The 20218-nt window shown below is 44.4% G+C and overlaps 1 protein-coding gene across 3 annotated transcripts in view; it reads left to right on the top strand.

Moving 5' to 3' along the window:
• prr5l (proline rich 5 like) overlaps window positions 1-20218 on the top strand; it is a 31815-nt gene that overhangs the window by 2195 nt on the left and 9402 nt on the right. Inside the window, exons 2-6 of one of the 3 annotated variants that reach the window (XM_040133498.1) lie at window positions 1021-1203; window positions 8113-8246; window positions 11817-11897; window positions 13479-13527; window positions 19192-19249. In XM_040133498.1, the coding sequence (XP_039989432.1) occupies window positions 8125-8246; window positions 11817-11897; window positions 13479-13527; window positions 19192-19249 (310 nt within the window). In that variant the 5' untranslated portion in view covers window positions 1021-1203; window positions 8113-8124. The remainder of the gene's footprint in view (window positions 1-1020; window positions 1204-8112; window positions 8247-11816; window positions 11898-13478; window positions 13528-19191; window positions 19250-20218) is intronic. The other 2 variants (XM_040133499.1, XM_040133497.1) reach the window with 2 other exon arrangements.

Raw genomic sequence — 20218 nt, 5'->3', positions numbered from 1 at the left:
ATTACAGTTGGTTTCCAACTATTTTCTAACTGCTCTACGAAGGCAACTCATCCTTTCAAATGAGAGCTGAAACGTCTTCGCTTAGAAATAAACTCTGCGTCCGAATCAGTTTCGACTGTATCTGTGGTCCATTGTTTATTTTCAGCAGCCTGCAACAGCTTTAATCCCTCTTATGCACAGTAAGCAGCTTGTTTTCCCCTTGATGGTGTTTTTAATACGCGCTCACACACAGTTTACGCTCCCTGAAATGATTTGCGTGGTTGATTTGATAGTAAATCTGTCGCAGCGGTTTTGATCGTCGCTTGTTTCAAGTCTTTTACCAAGTAAAAATAAAAGCTGTTGCCTGCTCCAGCTTCTCAAATCATAGGATTTTCTTGTTTTTCTCGGGTTTTTTTTGGATTTTGAACTGTTTGTCCGTAGAGATCAGATTTTAAATGCATCATTTTGGGGTCCGGGAGCTTGTAGTATCACAGCTCTGTGGATGGTGATGCCGGTCTGTCGATCTACAGCTTCAGTGCACTGAAATATCCCAGAATTCAGTGCAGAAAATCAGGTTCCCCGGAGGATGAATCCTATCCTCTTGACTAAACTAGCACTCAGCATGTAAATGTGTGTTTTCTGAATTATGACTAAGAGTCGGTGAGATGAGTGATGAGTGTTTTCTGACTCTGACTCACAGAAGTGACCCCAGTTGAGAAAACACACACAGTGGCTCTGTCTCTTTCTCAGTCTATAATTGCATTAGTCTCTCTGAGCACTTTCTCATGACAGGGGGCTTCTGTTACAGGATTAGGCCACATGCTAACACACACCTAATCGCAAGAAACTGTAGCACAACACTTGTTCTGCTCCTTATGGTTTCCATGACTGTAGATTTCTCCTAGTGTTGGGAGATTTTTAAATCCAGCTCTTGTCTTTTGGTTTTCACAGCATTGTTTTTCTGAAACGGATGCTGTCTGAAAGTTGTCAGTTCGGTCCGGGTTAAAGTTGTCGCTGTGTAAAGTCTAACTTCACTTTCAGTTTCAACTTGACGGACCGGAGCCGGTCAAGCAGTCCTGGTTTGGTTTGTCTGGCGGGCCTACGGCAGCAGGGTTTTGACGGGCGGCTGGTGGAGCTTGATGCCACCACAGGGGACGTTTGTGTCTGAGCTGAAGTCATCGTTTTCAGGCAAAGGGGAAGAAGTCTGGGTGGAGCCGAGGTCGGGTGAGTTGGACCACGGCGGCGTGTGACAGTTGTAGACACGTGTCAGTCATGCCACCAAACAAACTTTCCTTCGAAGCTCTTTTATTCATTATGTTTTAAATCAACAATCAACCAGACGCCTGTGTAATTTCAAAGGTGTCGCCCACTTCTCTGAATTTTTTCAGCCCGTTTTAGCTCATAGTTTTGATTTCATGGAACATTTACAGTTTCGGGTCAGATGTTTCCCTCAGGAGCTGGTGGAGACCAAAACCAGAGCTAAAATAAGAGGGAATCCTGGACTTAGATTCATCAGGTGACACGAACACCAGATCCAGATGAAGGATCATGCTACTCTGTAGCTGCTGGACGTGGAAAAATCAGCTGTTTGAGAAAAAGTTCGGCATCAGCTCTATTTGTCAGGAATCTGTGTCTGTCAGGTTGTTGTGTTTTGTTGAGTCTTTCTTCCCTCTAGTGGGCAAAAAACCTTTTTACTGTAATCATTTTCTGGATGACCTCTGAGACACGTTAAGAGTAAAGATTTAAATAGAAAGATTTTCCAGTTGATCAGTTTTTTCATTTGAATGATCCAATATCGATTTGTTGTAATCCCGAATCGATCTTTGCATTCGCGCCTTTTCCCGGTGAACATGTACGTCTGTGCTAAATGTTATGTGTGTGCAGTGGCTACTAGTTGTAAGCGCTCCAGGTTTTTTATTATTCTTGCTCAACTGTTTTGCAACATGTAGGCATAAAAAAATCTGGATGTGTCGAATCGAATTGGAAGGAATCGATTCTTGACTTTGTGAATCGAAAATTGAATCTTATCGTGTCAATCGGTGCTGGTATAAGATGTTTATTTAGCTGTTTGCAGCTAAAGAAATTAAGCAGAGCATTCGCTGACTTTTTATAAGTTGCTGGATTTTTGGGATTTTTTTTTTCTTTTCCCTTAAATACAGACTGATTTTTCTTGGAGCTGCCATCTAGTGAGCATTTGAAGAATTGCAGCTGCGGCTTCAACATTAAACCACGATGAGCTGAACCTTTTCATTTAGCAGCAAGAACGTAACTTAAAAATGTTAAACTTTTCCGTACTCAAGTGTAAATCCGCTGTTATAATTCAGCGTGCACTGAATTTGACGGATCCTGTTTTGTTTTTTTTACACTGTTAGAGTTGCATGTTAACGAATGAGTCTGAGTCGTTCGGCAGAACTGATTTGGAAATGCCGTGTACATGCAACAACGTGCAGGTTTAACATTCAAGCTGATTTTAAGAAGTAGCTACTGACAACTTGCTTTCCTGGGTCCATTTATAAGGGTCGGTGTGTTTTTCCTCCACTCTTGCTCCGACTGTTGCTGTGTCTGTCCCTCTTTCTGAAATCAACAGGTTTTATTCTTAAATCCCTAAAGATCTTCTTCTGGCACGTGTATAAAACCGTGAAAGCCCCTTTTCATACATGGAAGATGTAACGTTTCTGGCTCCGTCTGTTTGTTGAAGCGAGGGCTTGTTAGTCACTCAGACTCAGACACCGGTGCCTGTTACGTCTGCCGGCGCACGAGCATCGAATGACAAGATGTTTGTTGGTGTGAATGAAATGTGGAAATGTAGGGAGGGTTCGGTAATTATAGGTGTTACTGTATATGAGGTATGTATGTATGTATATACGTATGTTTTTACTTGATTTGCCCCCCATGTGAACCCTCATGACTTCTATGTAAAGGCGACTCGTTGCTTATTTAGACATCAGACGTGCGTGTAAAGCTCATCATGCTAAAATGATGAAAGGGGTTTGAGGGACACGGAGGCAGACGAGGCTGGACTGAGCTCATCATCGCAGACTGAGGGGAGGTAAGGTGGGATGAGGTGAGGTGGGGGCGCTGACCTTTTTCTGAAGTCTGGTTTTGGTGTGTGCGCCAGATGGGTTGCCGCGGTGACAGTTACATGCATGGTGACGCCTAACGCCCACTTTTGAAGAGCAGAAGGTGAGACAGTTGTTTTTCTTCCTGAGTGAACCGTCTTCTCAAAGGAAGACGCTCTTTGGTTCGAAGCAACAGATGCTGAGAGACGTTTGGCCAAGTTACACCGAGTGGCTTTTTAACTCTTCAGTGGTGTGTGTGTGTGTGTGTGTGTGTGTGTGTGTGTGTGTGTGTGTGTGTGCGTGTGCGTGCCACCAAATCCTGTCACACTACATGTGGTGAACTGTGAACACATGGTCTCATTCCCACACAAAACCTTGGCATCGTCTACACACACACACGCACTTTTTGAAGCATTTCAGGGATGCTCTCACCCTCCCACGATCATCTGGGCGACGAGCTGCCAACCCCCCCCACAGCTATTTCTGCTTTCAGACTTCCTGGTGCCTGGTCACTTCTCGCAGACCTGAAGCATTTCTGTATCACTTTCAGCAAAGTGAAATTAAATTAACACGAAGGCTGCAGCAGCACAATGTGAAACCTAGAGAGACAGAGAGACATACGGACAGAGACAGACAGACTCTGCAGGTCCTGAAAAGTCTTAAAAAGCTTAAAAAAGTCTTTTACAAAGCTCTTAAATACTTTTTCTAGCATGGCCAGGCACCAATTTTGGCTATAAAATGTAAAATTAGTTATTTTTGAATTGGTTAATGCATCCATTCATTTCCTGCTGCTTATGCAGGTCCAGATCTTGTTTAATTATTAATAATGTTATTAGAAGTTATTGTTATATATTAAGACAAACATTCGATAAAAATGACAATGAATTCACGCACTTTTCAGGCCTTATTGTCCCTGCTGGTTCTCATTCATCCGCCTGAAACGGGTCATCTCTTATTCACAAAGAAGATAAAATCATTTTAATGAACCATGAAACACGATGAAAGAGCCGATTTTAAAGCTGTTGAGATTCTTCTCAATTCAGTAATTCAAGTATTTTTGGCCTCACGGTGTCACCGGAGCAGAAGAGGTTAAAAACCCTCATACAACCACAGCAATAATCCCACCAACAGTCGCCGCTACAGGTTTAATTTTCATTCATACCGACTGTGTGAATGAACAAGCTACGTATCCAGGAAAAGTCTTTACATGCAGCAGGTGAGGAAACAGGAATTAAACAGAGTCCCAGGATGTTATAAAGCAGGCAGCAGAGTTAACCCTCTAATGACATGAGATGACTCCAGTCCTGAAGTCCGCTTATCGAACCCCCCCCCACCCCGTTGTAAGTTCCCCCCTGCAAATATTACGTTTTACTGTTGTTTCGTTGACTTGAACCGGCTACCAGGACCCACCCCGGTGGCGAGTGTCCCCAGCGCTCACGATGGTCATCGGTCAAAGCTTCCAGGGTAGAATAAGTTGTAAAACTCATCAGTGATGCAGAATGGAGACAGGAAACTCCCGTGGTATAAAAATGTGTATACGTATCGAGAGAGATATAGAATTCCTCTGGCTTCAGGTTACGACAGACAGACTGCGAGAAATCGCTCCGAGCGAATAGCTCCGCAAGGCTGCAGAGTCCACTAAATTTCCGAGTTTTAATTTAAGACATGTTCAGCAAATTTTAATCTGCTTTCCTAATTTCTAATCCTGCCACCTCTGCAGACGAGGAGGAGTCAGTTTCTTGTCGTTCCTCCTCGTCTCTGCGGGTTTCCTCAGGCGAGACAGAAATCAGTATTTATTGACCTCCTCTGATTTGGCAGGACACAGCCAAATAAACAATAGCGTGTTTGTGTTGACGCTCAGCACGAGGCCTCCCGTGATCAGAGGACACAGCACAGCGAGGGCCTGTGGGACACACACTGGGCTGTGAGATCCCATCAGCCACCTGGATAGTACCCGGCCGGGGACGCCAGAGGCTCTGGGCTGGACTCGTCGTGACTGAAGGATGGGAGTGAGGCGAGGGGGAATCGGAGCTTCAGTTTTCACCGACAGAACGGAGTCGGGGCTTTCTAATTTTCCTCCTCTGGCCGAGGGGGGACAGAGAGACGATACTTAAAAAAGCACGGATTTCAGTTTCCTCAAAAAAAGGCTTTTAAAAGTCTTAAATTTCATTTGTAAATGTCTAGGCAGTAATTTCAGGAATAGAATGTTATTTTAGCAAAAACTGTCTGGAAAATCCCCAGTGCTGCTGTTCCAGGCCCCAGACCTTACATGAATGAGTTATTTTTTAATTGGATAATCGATCTCATCCTTAGTTGGAGACGAGGTCTGCTGGTCTAATCCCTCAGATGTGACCAAGTCTGTCCAGTTGTTTTGAAATGTGATGGTCAGACATTAGCTCGGGGGGCTAGCGTCAGGTCGTCATTATTTTTCATTATAAACGCAGATACTGTTTTTGTCTTTAATTGGCTTCAGTCAGCTGAAGTCGGGCTATAAACAGCACAAAGTTGAGCAACTTTCAGAAAATCTCTGGTTCTTTGCAGAAGGACGCCTGTGGACGTTAAAACAGGAGGAAAGAAGTCAACTGCGACTCCCCACAAGCGTCCAATCGCATCAAATTCTGTGACATGCGACGCTAACGGCATGCCGAAGCTAAGGCTCACGGTGTTGAGATTTCGTGTTGCATTCTGATCGGCTGGCTTGTAGATGTGGGTCTTAGCGTCGTCACGAGAATTCTGGTTCAGCCTGGTTTTGTTCTCCAAGATGTGCCGTCAGTGTACGGGTCTCACAGCGAGATCTAGAACCCCCACGTTGGATTTTACCACGTTTTCTCTCACGATTGTCAACCGTCGTCTCGATCGGCCCAAATCGCTCGGTGCGAAGGCGAATTTGGACAAATCAAGTGGATAAAAGTCCCAGCTCGGCGAGGAAACGCCGTCAGAGTTCATTTTACACTAAAAAGACTAACCCAGACAGCTGGAGCCTCGTTTTGAGTTCAGTAAAAATTTTGAATATATTTTTAAACAGGAGGAGGACTGTGGATTTTGTCCTCCGTCTCCTACATTGGAGACACGCTAGGAAGGGATCTTGTAATGTCCAGTACGAACGGGAGGAATGAGTCCGGTTGAATGTACATACGGGCATGTGAGTATTGTTTGAAGACAAAGTGGAAAAAAATGTGAAGCAGTCCTGTAAGGTGGCAGCTACCGAGGTGAAAATGTGTCTGCTCAAGTTGAGTCAGACGCCCAGCAGAAAAAAACTTTTCAGACGTACAGAGACGAGAACAAAAGGGACAAACTGGTAAATGCTGATATCTGTTTCTGCTCGGCACAGAAATGTTCACCTGCTGCCAGGTTTCAGCAGGGAGCGGTCCTCCTTCTTCGGCAGCCGTGAAATGTTCCTGTAAATGCTCGAGACTTCTTGATCTAAGAGTTCGTGGGCCAAACCCCCGGTGACGGTGTGAACGTGTTACAGTAACCTGTAGGTGGAGAGTGATGGTGATGGCGAATGCTGTTTCTAGTCCAAATAAAACCTGTAGAATCTGTAATACGTACCCTCTCCTGCTGTGGCTGTTGGTGTATGTTTCCTGGCCTCCGATGGATTTAGTGTCAAGAGAAAGCGTGACACAGGGAGGCCGGACTGAGACCAAAAGAGATTTCCTTCATCTCCGACAGACTAGTAGAGTTGAGTCATTTGCTTTCCCGCCATCAAAGCGCAGCAAACCTCTCCATCACTCTGTAATCATGACCAGTTCCAACTGCCGTCTCTCTTCACCAGGTTTTACCGAGCAAAACCGTGAAACTAACTGGCATTCAGGAGGATTGACTTAGCGTTTCATTATGTGCGCGCTTGCACGTTCACTCTCTCGGTCGGTCACTAAAATGGTGAAATGGTCTGAAACCTTCCCATGCCGACTAAAATAAATCCGCGGTCGAGTCAGTTTTAGAGAAGAAAAGAGTCTGAATTACATTACGGATAATAAGCTGACTCCAGCTCAGAAACACGCAGTGCAGTTGCAGACAAACGTGACATGTACAGAAATAATTCTCTGTACATGTGGTGATGCAGAGTGAGAACAGAGGGCCTGGCCCTCTTGTGTCTGTGGTTGCTGGATAGCGAGGCACAGTGAGACCTCTGCGCTGTAAATAAACAGTCTGGTCTCGGGTCAGCGCCGTTGCACAGGAAGCTGTGGCTTGGAGGAAACTGATGTTTCTGTGTTTCTAAGCGAATCAGATGCCGCTCTTCTCCGCCTGCTGTCAACAGGAAGTTGAACGTGCACAGAACTGCCGTCAGGGTCTCTTTACCTGTCTGTCTTTCTGTCCAACCCTTCGGTTCAGACTGAAACGTCTCAAGAGCCGTCGGATGGCCGGTGATGAAATGCGGTTCAGACGTTCATCTTCCCCTCAGGATGAACTGGGACGACTCTGCTGGTTCTCTGACTTTTCCTCTAGCGCCACCATCAGGTCGATGCTTTTGGATTATGATCAAATACCTGCAGAACTAGTAACGTTCCCATCAGCCTCAGCTGGACGCTGTTTTTACTGCCAGTTAGCTAATGTTAGCATGCTAACAGGCTAAACTAAGATGGTGATCACCTGCTAAACATCAGCATGTTAGTATTTAGCTAACATGCTGACCGATACGCCGCGAGTTACACCTGCACATCGCCGCAGCAAGGTTAAACCACCAGAGGTCCACAACGACGAGACTTTCAAGAGCCGTTAGGTTGATCTTTGAGCTAACTGGTGACGAGAAACAGGAAAAAATGAGAGAAAACCAACACTCTTCTGGGTTTAAAGTTCATTTGTGAACCTGAAAACAGTATTTTGACCAGGAAATCTCAACTCAGGGTTCCACGGCTGCATCTCTCGGTCGGCATCCGTCGCCTGCCTCAGCATCTTAGCTCTGTCTCCACGAAAGTCACTGTTTTCTGGATTTGTAATCAGATTACCAGAGCTGCATGTCGGTCCAGATTTACAACCACTTGAAATGGATGCGGTTTTCTGATCAGAAGAGCAGTGCTCTACGTAATAATAAGCTGATGATGAACTTTGACTTTGTTTCCTGTCTCCGCAGCAGACAGAGTGCATGATGGGATCTTTCCGGCGTCCCAGGCCTCGGTTTATGAGTTCTCCGGTTCTGTCGGACCTCGCCCGGTTCCACGCCAGCTCGCCCGCTCTACAGATCTCCAACACCAGCGTGTGGAACAGGTGAGCAGAATACTGCCAGAAAGCCCTCCAGTTGAGTTTGATGGATTGTGTGGTTGTCGTGTTTTTAATGTGCTGACGATTCAGAGTCTGAGGTGGGAAGTCTTCCGATTTCGAACAAGTCAAGCTGAAATACAGGAAACTGAATAAATGTCACGTAAGATAACCACATTTATTTAAATTTTCATGTAAAGGTGCCACCGTGGCAAATATACTCCTGCAGCCTTACAAGCAACCCAGGCTCAGATGCCCCAAAACTCTCACAACTACCAAAAAACAAAAAAAATCACACAGTAATGTACAGCCTCTGAGATATATAACAAACCGATGTGGTCTCACTCATTTCTAATGGGATGTTCATGTGCTAAAAGTTGCCATCCTAACTTCCTATAGTGCCTAATACGTTTTGCTAAACTGAGGCTGTTTCCAGAGAATCGTTAATAAAATTTGGGCTTGTTTCCTTCCACTCCTGCTGCGTGAATGTGAGTTGAAAAACAAACAAAAACAAAACAAAACCTTCTGCGATATCCAGACACTTTTTTTTTTCCCCCAGAATTCTGTGGTGTTTCCACCCAGGTTTTTTAATAGCTTTGTCTTTTCCTCTGGTGCCACATTTGGGACAAACTCATTTTTTGTCCCACTAGTGGTAAAGACCTAATAATATTTTTTTTCTCCACATTTCATACATCCAGCAATTGTTTTTCTGTTGGGTTATGAGCACTACACCCTCACTTGGCGGCTGACGTGGCCATAGACCATTTTTTTCTCCATTTCCTTTGCAGTTGGTTTATGTGAATGAAGGACTTTTCTCTGAAGGGGTGCCCGTAGATTCGCTGTAAGATACTGACAGTTGTTGTGACTTTGTCAGCTTCCTCTCAAGACCTTGCTGTCTCTTCTGTGATCCAGAGAGACTTCTGCCGAGGTCACAGGAGACTGCACTTTCATTTCTAGGTCACCGCCCAACTTTAATGAGGTTAAACAACCAAACAAAAGCACCAAGGTCAAATTGCAACCAACAGCCAGCATCAGCTTCGTTGGACAAAAAAAATCTTCACTCAAGAGCCGCTTACTGACCTCTAGTAAGTTGAAGGGGAAAGTAAATTCACCTTGAGTTAGTAATTTTAACTCAAGGTGAATTTACTTACCTTGTCTCCGCTGTGCCCTGGTGACCTAGGGTTTAAGCCAGCGTCCAAGAACTTCCAATGCCCCCGGTTCGAGTTTGGCCAGGGACCTTTTTTTCATCTCGTTCCTCAACCCCCAACTCACATGATGAACATCAGATGTTATCAGTTGGCTTCATGTAGTCTGTCTGAGTCCATAATCACACAAACACAAAGTCCAGATATTATCGTCATGTGATGGGGACTGATTGTTCAGTGGAGAGTGTGTGTGTGTGTGTGTGTGTGTGTGTGTGTGTGTGTCTGCATGTGTTTTATGTTATGGGTCCAAACATCGGCTTTAGAAAGAGGGAAAAAGTGCTTGCTCGAGTTTTCCAGGCCTCTGAGGGAAGAACAGGTTCTGTTGAAGGTCAGGAGTCGGAGGCTGTCGGCTCCTGGTCCGATCAGATGAGTTTCTTTTTTCCATTAGACTGTTGTCTGCAGGATCTAAGTTGGGCAGGTGTGTGAGGTTTAAGGGTCAGACTTAACCCACCTTTTATTTGTAATGATGTGGAGGTGGGGCAGCCACAGCAGTTTTCAACCAGCTGTCCCACCTAGGAAGAATGAAGGAGAGGGAATCCTCCAACATGAAGATCATCTTCAGTTTTGCTTCACACCTGTAGTTCAGTTCGCCTTCAGTTCCACCTGATCCACCGCTGCATTTCGATTTTGGTCCGGTTTGTGTTCACACCGACTTTGTACAAACAGACCAAGTGGAGTAAACGCACAGTCACAAGGACCGACAGGTAACTTATCGATTGGATAGTTTTGATGGTGAGTTACATGGAGCCATCAGCTGGTGTTCATACCTGTTACCATGGTTAAAAAATGATCTTGCAAAATTATGCACACATCGCCTCCTCGACAGTTCCCATGATCAGCAGATGGATTTCATACTGGAGCTTGACGGTTCACTCTTGACGTTGGAGAATTCTCAACCTAAGGTCCGGCTTAGGTGGCTTTTCTGAAGCTTTCAGCCACATCTGGTGGCCTCACTGGCTGGATGGAGCCGCTCGGTCGCCATCGGGCTGGTTTTGTTTGTTCATGTGACCCAAGTGTGGAATTCTGGTCACCTAGCGGGTGGTTGTCTGTTCCTCTGCGCAAATAGTCCAGAAATGGCTGCAGACAGTGGACTCACACGTGGTTATGTTTGTACTGCTTTCACACAGGTTTGTTGGAGCGCACATACACCGTGTGGTTCTAAACTTTGCGCTGCAAGCGGATTGTCTGCGCTGACCCTCATGGACATGGACAGATGACAAACCGTACTTTACGCAGACCCTCGTGGACCCTCGCAGCCACGCAGAAGCAGAAACTATAGAGTGAGACTCTGGGGTCCAGATATGGACGGCCATCTTGATCCTTCAGTAGTAGTAACCTGTTGGGTTGGGTTCAAATAAGCTGTGGTGAAAGCCAGACAGACCCGCCACAGGACTGTGTGACGGCAGATATGTGATTTTTAACATGAATTCAAAAGCTGCGCTATAATGAAACCGTCAGCTGATCGTGGGAACTTTCAAGAACGCAGCCTGTATAATCAAAAGACACTCAGTCCTCTTTATTAGCTCCGGCTCGCCAGAACAAAGCCTTACCAGTCTGATCCAAGAGTCCTGTAATAAATCCTCCTCCAGGAAGGTCCCGATGTCCAGGTTGTGTTGAAACTGTTTCAGAGAGTTGTAGTTTGTGCTGCTGTCGAAATCTATTAAGCTATACAGAGATGTATAAATGGGGTAGACCAAACAATGGAAACACCTTTCAGTATAACTGCATGTTTACAGCTGCTGTTATGTTTGTAAAAAGTCGGTGTGAACACGAACGAGACGAGAACCAAAAGGCCTCACTGGGTCACGTTTTTTCCCTTGGTCTGAACCAGATGAACTGAGATACAGGATCACACGAGAGGCGCTTCTGGCCTGCTCCACTGCCCCTCTCCGTGACATGAGGGAAAAAACGAAGCCTCGAGGTGTCCCGTCAGGGTACACACACGTCCTGGTTCAACTAGCGTGCTCACTAACCTGACTGCTGCGTGCTCGGTCGGCTCGGTTTCTCCGCGTGTTGACGTCATTTCAGCTCCGGCAGTAGACACTTCTGCTGTCCGCAGCGCTGAACAGGATGTTTGGCAGGAAGCGGAAGTGGCAGCCGGGTCACGTCCTGTCAACCCACTGAGTCACACACGAAGACTGTCACACACTGACCTGGCAGTGATTCTTCAGCTCACCCGAAAAAGTCACAGATTTTTAATCGTGTCCGAATTATGAGCGACGATCTAGACTTTCCCGCTGTAAGGTGGAATCCCTTATCTTGCCGGAACCGGTTTAACTAAGGAACTCCCTGCCAGGACATGTAGCTTCTATGATGCGCGACTTGTCGACCTCTGAACTCTGACTTTACCTGTGTTTGTTTGTGTGTCCCTCAGCGTCCAATCAGCTGTGATCAAGGTGTTCCAGGGTGGAGCTCTGCAGACTAACGAGCTGTACACGCTTAACGAGAGCATCAGGTGACAAAAACCTTCTCTTTTTCTCCTTAAGGCAGAATTTTTAATGGCGAACAAACGACAGAAAAACTGTTGATTTTTAAATGAATAATCCGTTGTTTGTTTTTGATTAATCGTTTAGTCCAAAAACAGGATAAATTAGTGATAAAATGTACGTCCCAGTTCCCCAGAGTCCAAGGCGACGTCTTCAGGTGTCTTGTTCTGTCCAGCAAAACAGATTCAGTTTTTACTCTGATAGAAAACAGAGAAAAGCAGCGAATGGTGGTTGTTCTTTATTGAAAAATGACTTAATAGTTTTTTATGGGCTGTAGGTTGACAAATTGACTAATTGATCAGGTGACTGATCGCCCGCTGAAGCCATTTTTTAGAAGGAGAAACAACTGTGGTCTAATGATGGTAGTGTAGCCCCGGATTTACAGTACAGGTAAGATGAGATCAGACTTTTTTTCATCCCCAGGGGTGAAACCGTTACCATGCGGTGGAAAACAGAAAAGTAAAAAAACTATTTCACATTCATTATGCTGTAAATAAATAAAATAAGGACCTGAATAAATGAAAACCGGCCTATGTGCAGAAATAATGAGCCTTGTTGATAATAAAGCAACAACTACACGCAAATTTCACACCATTAAACACAAGATGGAGTTATTTTCTTACCGTCTCACCATCAGACTTTGATAATAGACCGACCTGTATTGACGACCAATAAAATATTGGTAGCTCTCAGTTTCTCTTTCAGCAGGTTGAAGTCATGTAAACATTAAGTCTTGATAGACAGCTGCTTCAAACAAGTCCCCAATGTTTTCATCATTTTGTTGAATTCTGTTGAATTCATTTCATGTACCTCTAAGGGCCCACGTTCAGTATTGAGCATAAATATTACCATTTCATGGGTCCTACCAGAGTTGGCAGAAGGCTCATTTTAATCTGCAGACTCTCCACCGGTCACAGTTAAAACATGTACTGGAGCTGAAACAATGAGTCGACAGAAAATCGATCCACTATTTTGATAATTGGTAATTGTTTGAATTACTTTTCCAGCAAAAATATCAAACGTTGACCGGTTCCAGCTTCTTAAATGTGAGGATTTGCTGCTGTTTTTGTTGCATATGATGGTAAATTAAATATCTTTGGGTTGTGGCCTGTTGATCGGAAACAACGAGCACTTTGAAGACGTCACCTCGGGCTCTGGGAAGTCTGGTCTAATGAGCACTGACAACGTAGGCAAATTAATCTGATGAAAATAATCATTAGTTGGAGCCCAGATACTGAGCAGCACTAAAGAAACTAGAGAAACAGAACGGGACAGATATTACACTCGTGTCTGCAAAGGCATCCTGAGGCTTTTTCCGAGAAGAAGGTTCACCGAGTTATCTGGATAACGGCTCTTTCAGTCCAGGTTTACTCAGAAAGATTTCCCAGATAACCCAGTAAACCTGCTTCCTGGAACAGGCCCTTCCCTCTTTTGTGTGTGTGTGTGTGTGTGTGTGTGTGTGTGTGTGTGTGTGTGTGTGTGTAAGACGAGGAGAGGAAACATGGCTGTTATCAGTCTTCCTTCCTTTCTGAGCTCCTCTGTCTTTGCAGGTGGCTCCTTAAAACCGAGATGGGCTCCTTCATCACTGACTACTTCCAGGTATTTTCACTTCTTTTTCCTCTTTTTGTTTAATGAAACCTGAAGGTGTGACTGAGTTTATGTCACCAGCAGCTTCAGAAACAGAAACCAGCATCTGGAAGGCTGTTTTCAGTAACCGGAGGCAACATTGGTGGATGTTGATGTGGTCGATCTACTTCCTTTATCTGCGTTTGGAAATTTTAGACTTAAATCATTAAAACTCTGATGATTTAAAAAAATAAATAAATAAAATTGTAAGGATATATTTAGTGATGTTCTTCTATATAATAATCATTACACATAAGGGCAGTAAACATTACGATTTACATTAAGTGGGAAAAAAACATTAAAAGAAAATGACAATGTCCATAGAAATAATAATGTGGAAATACAAATGTATGGAAAGTATGTTTTATACATCATATTGAGAAATTTTAGCCACAGGTGCTGTATACACATCCCAGTTTTATGTCGGGTGAAAGAATATCTATAAAGTCAAAAAGCACAGAGATGCTCTAGGAAAGGTCTCGTGGGTAGTGAACAGATAATAGTGATTACGTGGTGAAGACCTAATGTGGAGACGCTGTGGTTCGACTCCATAAGTCTTTGTTGGGAGCAGGCTGTGTGTTTAGTGTGCGGACACCTTTTTTCCCGATGCATTAATCATATAAAATATTTGTATGTATCTTTTTCTCGTTAAATGTTTTTTAATACTGTAAAACTTTAGGGAAAAAACAAAATATGAACATGCAGCATTAAATCATTATAGCTACAAACTCTGCTTTGCACCTGTGTGGTTCTGTGTAGAGTTGAAGAGGTTTTTAATTCTGTTCGGGGGTCCACACTCCGCCAGGGTGAATCACAGGCCCCGACCTGTGACGTGAGCTGACGCGAGCCCCTTTGGTTTTGGTTGCTGTGACTCGAAACGTTGCCGAGTTAACGGAGCTACAGTGACTTAACCTAGTGCCAAGTCAGCTAACTCTCTACTGAAAGGGATTTTCTGTGTGAGCTGGTCCGTATTCCTAACCTCACCTTTCAACAACAAGACAATACAAAGTGCTTCACATATGACAAGGTATAAAAGCAGCACAGGGCGACTTAAAAGTCACTTATTAGGATTTAAAAAGAGTAAAATAAAACAAGATATAAAAATAGGATAAATTAGAAAAAGACGGGTTGAACAGAAACGTTGAATTCAGTAAACGGCAGTGACATGAAAACATCCAGACCGGTTCTTTTCTGCGTAAAACCACACACAGTCGGCGTCTTGACCCACGATGATTCGGTGGAAAGCAGCAGTTCAATCGGCTCGGTCCCCGAGATCAACACATCTCAGCTGCTCCTCTGACACTGCTAGCTCTGTCTCTGTGTACCTGCGATGTGCGCTACAGACACCATTATAGGCTTCAACACGACGCGATGCGTTCAGTGGCCGCCGTCCCCAAGTGCAGCAACGACGAGCCCTGGAAGTCTGGATGAAGGCCAAAAGAGCTGCAATCATATGATGATTGTTGTTGTCGATTATTCTTTTCATTAGATTTAGTCCGTAAACGATCATAATAATGAACAAATCCCTCCAGTTTCTCAGAGCTCGAGGTTGTTTTGTCAGTCAGTTCAAAACGCTGAGATGTTTAATGTACAGTTCTATAAAACCTTTACGCAGCCAGAAAATGAGATAAAAGAAAGGAGTAATTGATCATCAAAATCCTGTAGTTTTTCATTTCGATGTGATACTGTCACTGTTTTCAACCCACTTGATTTGAATCCTGCCACATATTTGCCTTCATACTCATCGATTCAGAACCAATATCAGACCCCGCCGGTAGATTGATTGGGCTGTGGCCATGAACCGATCAGTAGCCAGCTGTCAGCCAGCCAGCCCGGTCATGTGACCGCAGGCCTCGTCCAAAAAGGGAAGAACGAATGTCGACGCACCTCATGAGTTTTCTGTCCTGGTTTTACCTCGGGGTCTGCCCGTGCCTCACCCGCAGGTGCAGCTTTGTGACAGTTTGGGAGCCGATTTCACGCTCGCACGTGTTCTGTGTTTGACTGATAACCGAGAGCGGCGTGCAAACAGCAGGTGTGGGTGTAAAACTGAGCCCTGGAACATCAGACGGAGAAAACCGCAGCAGTGAAAATTCTGTGTCAGTCAGCGTGAGGCTGAACGGTGGACGTGATGCGGAGCTCACAGGCGGCTGGAAACTGTGAAGATGTTTATCTGCCGGCCGTGAGAAGTCTGTTCTCTCCAGCAGCTGAAGAAGATTCTGCAGCAGAGCACAAGTGTGGGCTTGTTCAGATCCTGGATTTAAGATTGACTCGAACACGGCACACTCTGCATGTTCAGCTGCTCTGCAGCTCGGTCTGAGTGGCCACGTGACACGACGTGGAACTGCCGACTTTTACCAGGAGTCAACATTCAGACCAGTTCTCGGCCGGACAGAACGACCAGTTACTTTGTGCTGTTTGTAGGAAACGTCCCACTGTCCCCAGAAAACCTTGAATTCTTTCTTTGCGGCTTTCCCGTCAAATAAAAGTTCTGCAAAGTGACAGAATGGACTAATACACCCTGAATAACAAACAACAGGGTCCTGGTAACGTGATGAAAGCACAATCAGGACGCTCTCTGACTTTAAGTGGCGATCACAAGCCCCACAAGTCTCTAATAGCAAGACTTTAATAACTTGTTTATAAAATTAAAAAAAAAAACCTATTAAATGGTTTTCTCCGATCCAGCCCGATGACCGGGACAGAAATGCTACAAGTCCTGTGAATCGCAATGAAACTGGTTTCCCTCTCTGCTTGACCTTACTGAGTCTGAGTGGAGTTCACCAGAAGGTCACGGCAGCCTGAATGTTAAACAATAAGTTAAAACCACGTTATCAGTTTTCTCCTTTCCTGATCACAGAGAGGTGATCAAGTGCTTTCTGAGAGAATTCCTCTTTAGAAAAATAACAAACGCTCAGGTGAAGCTGAGTAATCTGAGTAATTCGGTCCTCGCACCGAGATGATTGCTGCTTGCTCTGCTCAGTGATTCGCCCGGACTTCACCAGCGAGCTGCGGACCAGCATATGGTGATGAGGGTGAAGGGCCGGATGTGGACCGACTTCCTCTTCCTGTGCAGAGACGACAGCAGGGGAAGTCTTCTGTCCGTAATCTCTGCGCTGACGTCTGGACCGTGTCTGTTTCAGCCCTTCATGTCAGAGCTGACGGGACTTCCGCTCCACATCGTGATCCGACCCCTGCAAAGCTCTTCTAAGCTTTCACATCCAGATGAATGCTTCTGGGCACAGTGACCTCGGCTGCCCTCAAGGTCATATGTGACTTATTTTCCTGTTTGTTCTAAGTGGAGCTCTGCAACAGTGACACTGCAGATCCCGATTTAATAAATGGTTTATAGCACATTTAATATACAATTGTAAGCAGATAACACAGTAAGGACACGTTTAAGTCTTTATTAATATAAGTGTCCGGTGTTTGTGCTACACATTTTTATATTATTCCAGCTGTGTTTTACTATGTTGACGTGTGTCCACAGGAGGAGTTAGAGCTGGTAACAGAGACGCTGAAAAACACTGAGATCTGGTCACAGCTGCATCAGAGTCTGTTAGAAACCAGTTATCACGTCTTTATATTCTGATTATACAGGATAAATAAACCAGTTATTTCGTCTTTATATTCTGATTATACAGGATAAATAAATCAGTTATTTCGTCTTTATATTCTGATTTAACTGGATAAATAAATCAGTTATTACGTCTTTATTCTGATTATAAATGCTAAAAAGGTGGACTTGAGGTGGACTCTGTCGGTGGCTCTCAGCTCCAAGTTTCGTTTTTAAGAAAGTCTGAGTCATTTTCCTAAAACAGCTGCTCACTGTCGTTTCTAATAAAACAGGAGGAAACAGTGACTTTGTTGGGGACTATTTTCAGTGGTGGATTCATCCACATCTGGTGCTGGACTTGAGTGTTTGTGGCAGCAGGAGGGTGTGTTTGTGTGTGTGTGTTCTTAGGGAACATGTCACCCAGAGCAACAGTGTGACTCACTGATGTGTTTCAATAGTTTCTGTACAACGGTGGAGCTCTGAGGCTCAGAGGAACCAGATATATCACAGGATCTGTCAGTGGGAGACGTTCAGAGTTGGTTGGAGTCTAAACAAGAAGAAGAATTGAGAATATCACCAGACTGATTTCCGGCAGAAATCGGATCTGGTTTAAGCTTCGTCGTCCAGAGATGTTCTGTCTAACTGACACTCTGGGGCCCAGGTCTGTACACAGGCTCAGTGTGTGTCTGTTGTTTGTTTGCTGTGTTATTGTGTTGCACAGGAAGCTAATCTCGACACCGCGTTTACACATCAGGCGCACATCTGCTTGCAGATAATGAGCCCGGCTGAAATCACCGCTTGGTTTCAGAGCTCTCTCTCATGGCAGCGCTCAACAGCGGCAGTTGCTCCGTTGCTCGGGGTAACGAGTCTGGTTAGGATGCGGCTGTGGGCAACTGCTGACAAGCTGATCAGGCTGATAGATGGTAACCTGCCAAAAGTAAAAACCACCTCAGCTGGTGAAACTGCTATAATATGACGACGTTGTAAACGGTCACGGCGCAGGTAGTGCTGGAGACACGATGTGTTAGGTCCAGAGGGACATGATGATCAACTCTAAGGATTGTGGGTACATCAGCTACTAACGGGTCAAACACACCTGGATACCATCAGCTGTCAATCAACAAAAAAGGAAAGAAGCTTGTGAATTTAAAAGAAGTTGAAAAGAGAGTTTACATAAAGACACGAGTCTTGAACTGGAGAAACGCAGGGTAAAACGTAACATGATGGACATAATTTGGTTGATTGGGTTTAATTTAATTTGGTGTTCACGGATACACATGTAAGAATGCGTGTGTGTGTGTGTGTGTGTGTGTGTGTGAGAGAGAGAGAGAGAGAGAGAGGAGGAGAAGTAATACTGTTATCAGCAGTCAGAAAAACAGGATACGAGAGAAGAGGACAAAGAAACACCAGGTACTTTGAGTTAAAAGCTGATATGGTGGATACGATGTGTTTACTTTGGTTTCCTCATTTCTTTGCGATGGCAACTTCGTCCTCTTGCCTTCGGTGTATAACAACAAACAACAACACTCGGTGGTTTCAGAAGAGGACGGCCTCTTGTCAGAAACGCTGCCGTTAAAAAAAAAAATCCCGGATGATTTGAAGACAACAGAAAGTTTGTTTACAGTATTTTATACTGGTGGGAATAATCGCGAAGTCAGCGGAAGCTAAATGATTATGAGCAGAAATGGTATAAGTTCAGGTATTTTGTTATTATATATTATATTAGTGTGTGTGTGCTGTTCGTGTATTTGCTTTTTGGTGGGGAGGCCTCGAAATTATAACTTATATTTTGTCTTTTGTCTCTGTTATTTTTTACCAATGATGATAATTTAAAAAAAATTAAATCAAGCAGACCTATAATGAACATTAACTGACGTCGTGTGAGGTCTGGGCAAACCTGTGTTATGAACACAGCCACTTATTGGATGATAACACACTGGTACATCTGTGATGAACTCAGATCGGAGGGTTATTTTGGCTCCCGCCTTTTAAATTGGGATGAAGAATGACACAGGAACATGTACTGTACAGGTGCGTGTACAAATGAATGTATTTACTTGTGTGTCGCTGTGTTTGTGTTTCAGAACCAGCTGCTGACTCGAGGTCTGTCTGAAGTCCTGGATCAGATCCTCCCCCACTCCGGTGAGACTGGTTAGTGGTTTCTGAGTCTGAACTGTCAGGTGTGATTGACCGGGACAGAACCACCCGCTGGGAACAGAAAGGGAGAGCGAACAACAGCTTTAATATCCCGGAGGAGAATTAGTTTTAGACAGCTGTTGCTCCCATCGTGTTCTGGTTTCTGATCAGGAGACAAACTCCTCTTACAGCTCAGTCTGTGAATAGGAATCCGAAGCTTTAAAGTCCTTAAATTCATCTGACTTTGGTTAGACTTGGTTTAATTAGAAATAAACTTAAGAAAGGAGCTGGCTTCATGTATGTGAGGTGACGTGATCGGATGTCAGACGGCAGCAATGTAAAACACCTCAGAGGACCTGAAATGAACAAAGCAGCAGCCTTGTCAGTTGAAATGTTCAGTGTCTTTGCTTCCAGGAAGGAGATAAAGATTTAAGGTCTCATTGATTTCCTCTATAAAATGTCAAAAAGTAGCTAAATCCGATCAAGAGTCCAGTCAACTAATGAATGAATCAATTAATCGTTGCAGCCATATTTTCAAGGGTTTTTATAAAACATCATTTAATTTTCATAGAAAATATCATATTTATCACATTGTTCATAGAGGAAGAACAAAGAAACTCAAATTAACTTTTTAAAATTGAGAGAAGTTATTTGTACCTATAGATCTAGTTAGGATACCACAGTATAATGTGGTAATTACACTACTTGGCCAAAAGTATGTGGACACCTCTGCATTGTGATGGTGGGGTTGGTAGCAACGCGGAGCCCGATACAGAATTTCCTATGAGGGAAACCAAGTATATCGCATCAGATGTGGTTTCAGTTTTTGCTGCGGGAATTTTCTCCCATTCAGACGCATCGGAGCGAGAGCGAGAGTTCCGGGTCTCATCCCGCAGGGGGTGGATGGGGTTGAGGTCAGAGGTCTGTGCGGACCAGCGGAGCTGGGAAAATCGTTTCCGTACGGAGCTGGTTTTG

The sequence above is a fragment of the Xiphias gladius genome, chromosome 8 (genome assembly GCF_016859285.1).
Source record: "Xiphias gladius isolate SHS-SW01 ecotype Sanya breed wild chromosome 8, ASM1685928v1, whole genome shotgun sequence".
NCBI classification, from domain to species: domain Eukaryota; kingdom Metazoa; phylum Chordata; class Actinopteri; order Istiophoriformes; family Xiphiidae; genus Xiphias; species Xiphias gladius.
Note: the sequence above shows the minus strand (reverse complement) of the source record. Positions and strands in the feature narration are given on the sequence as shown.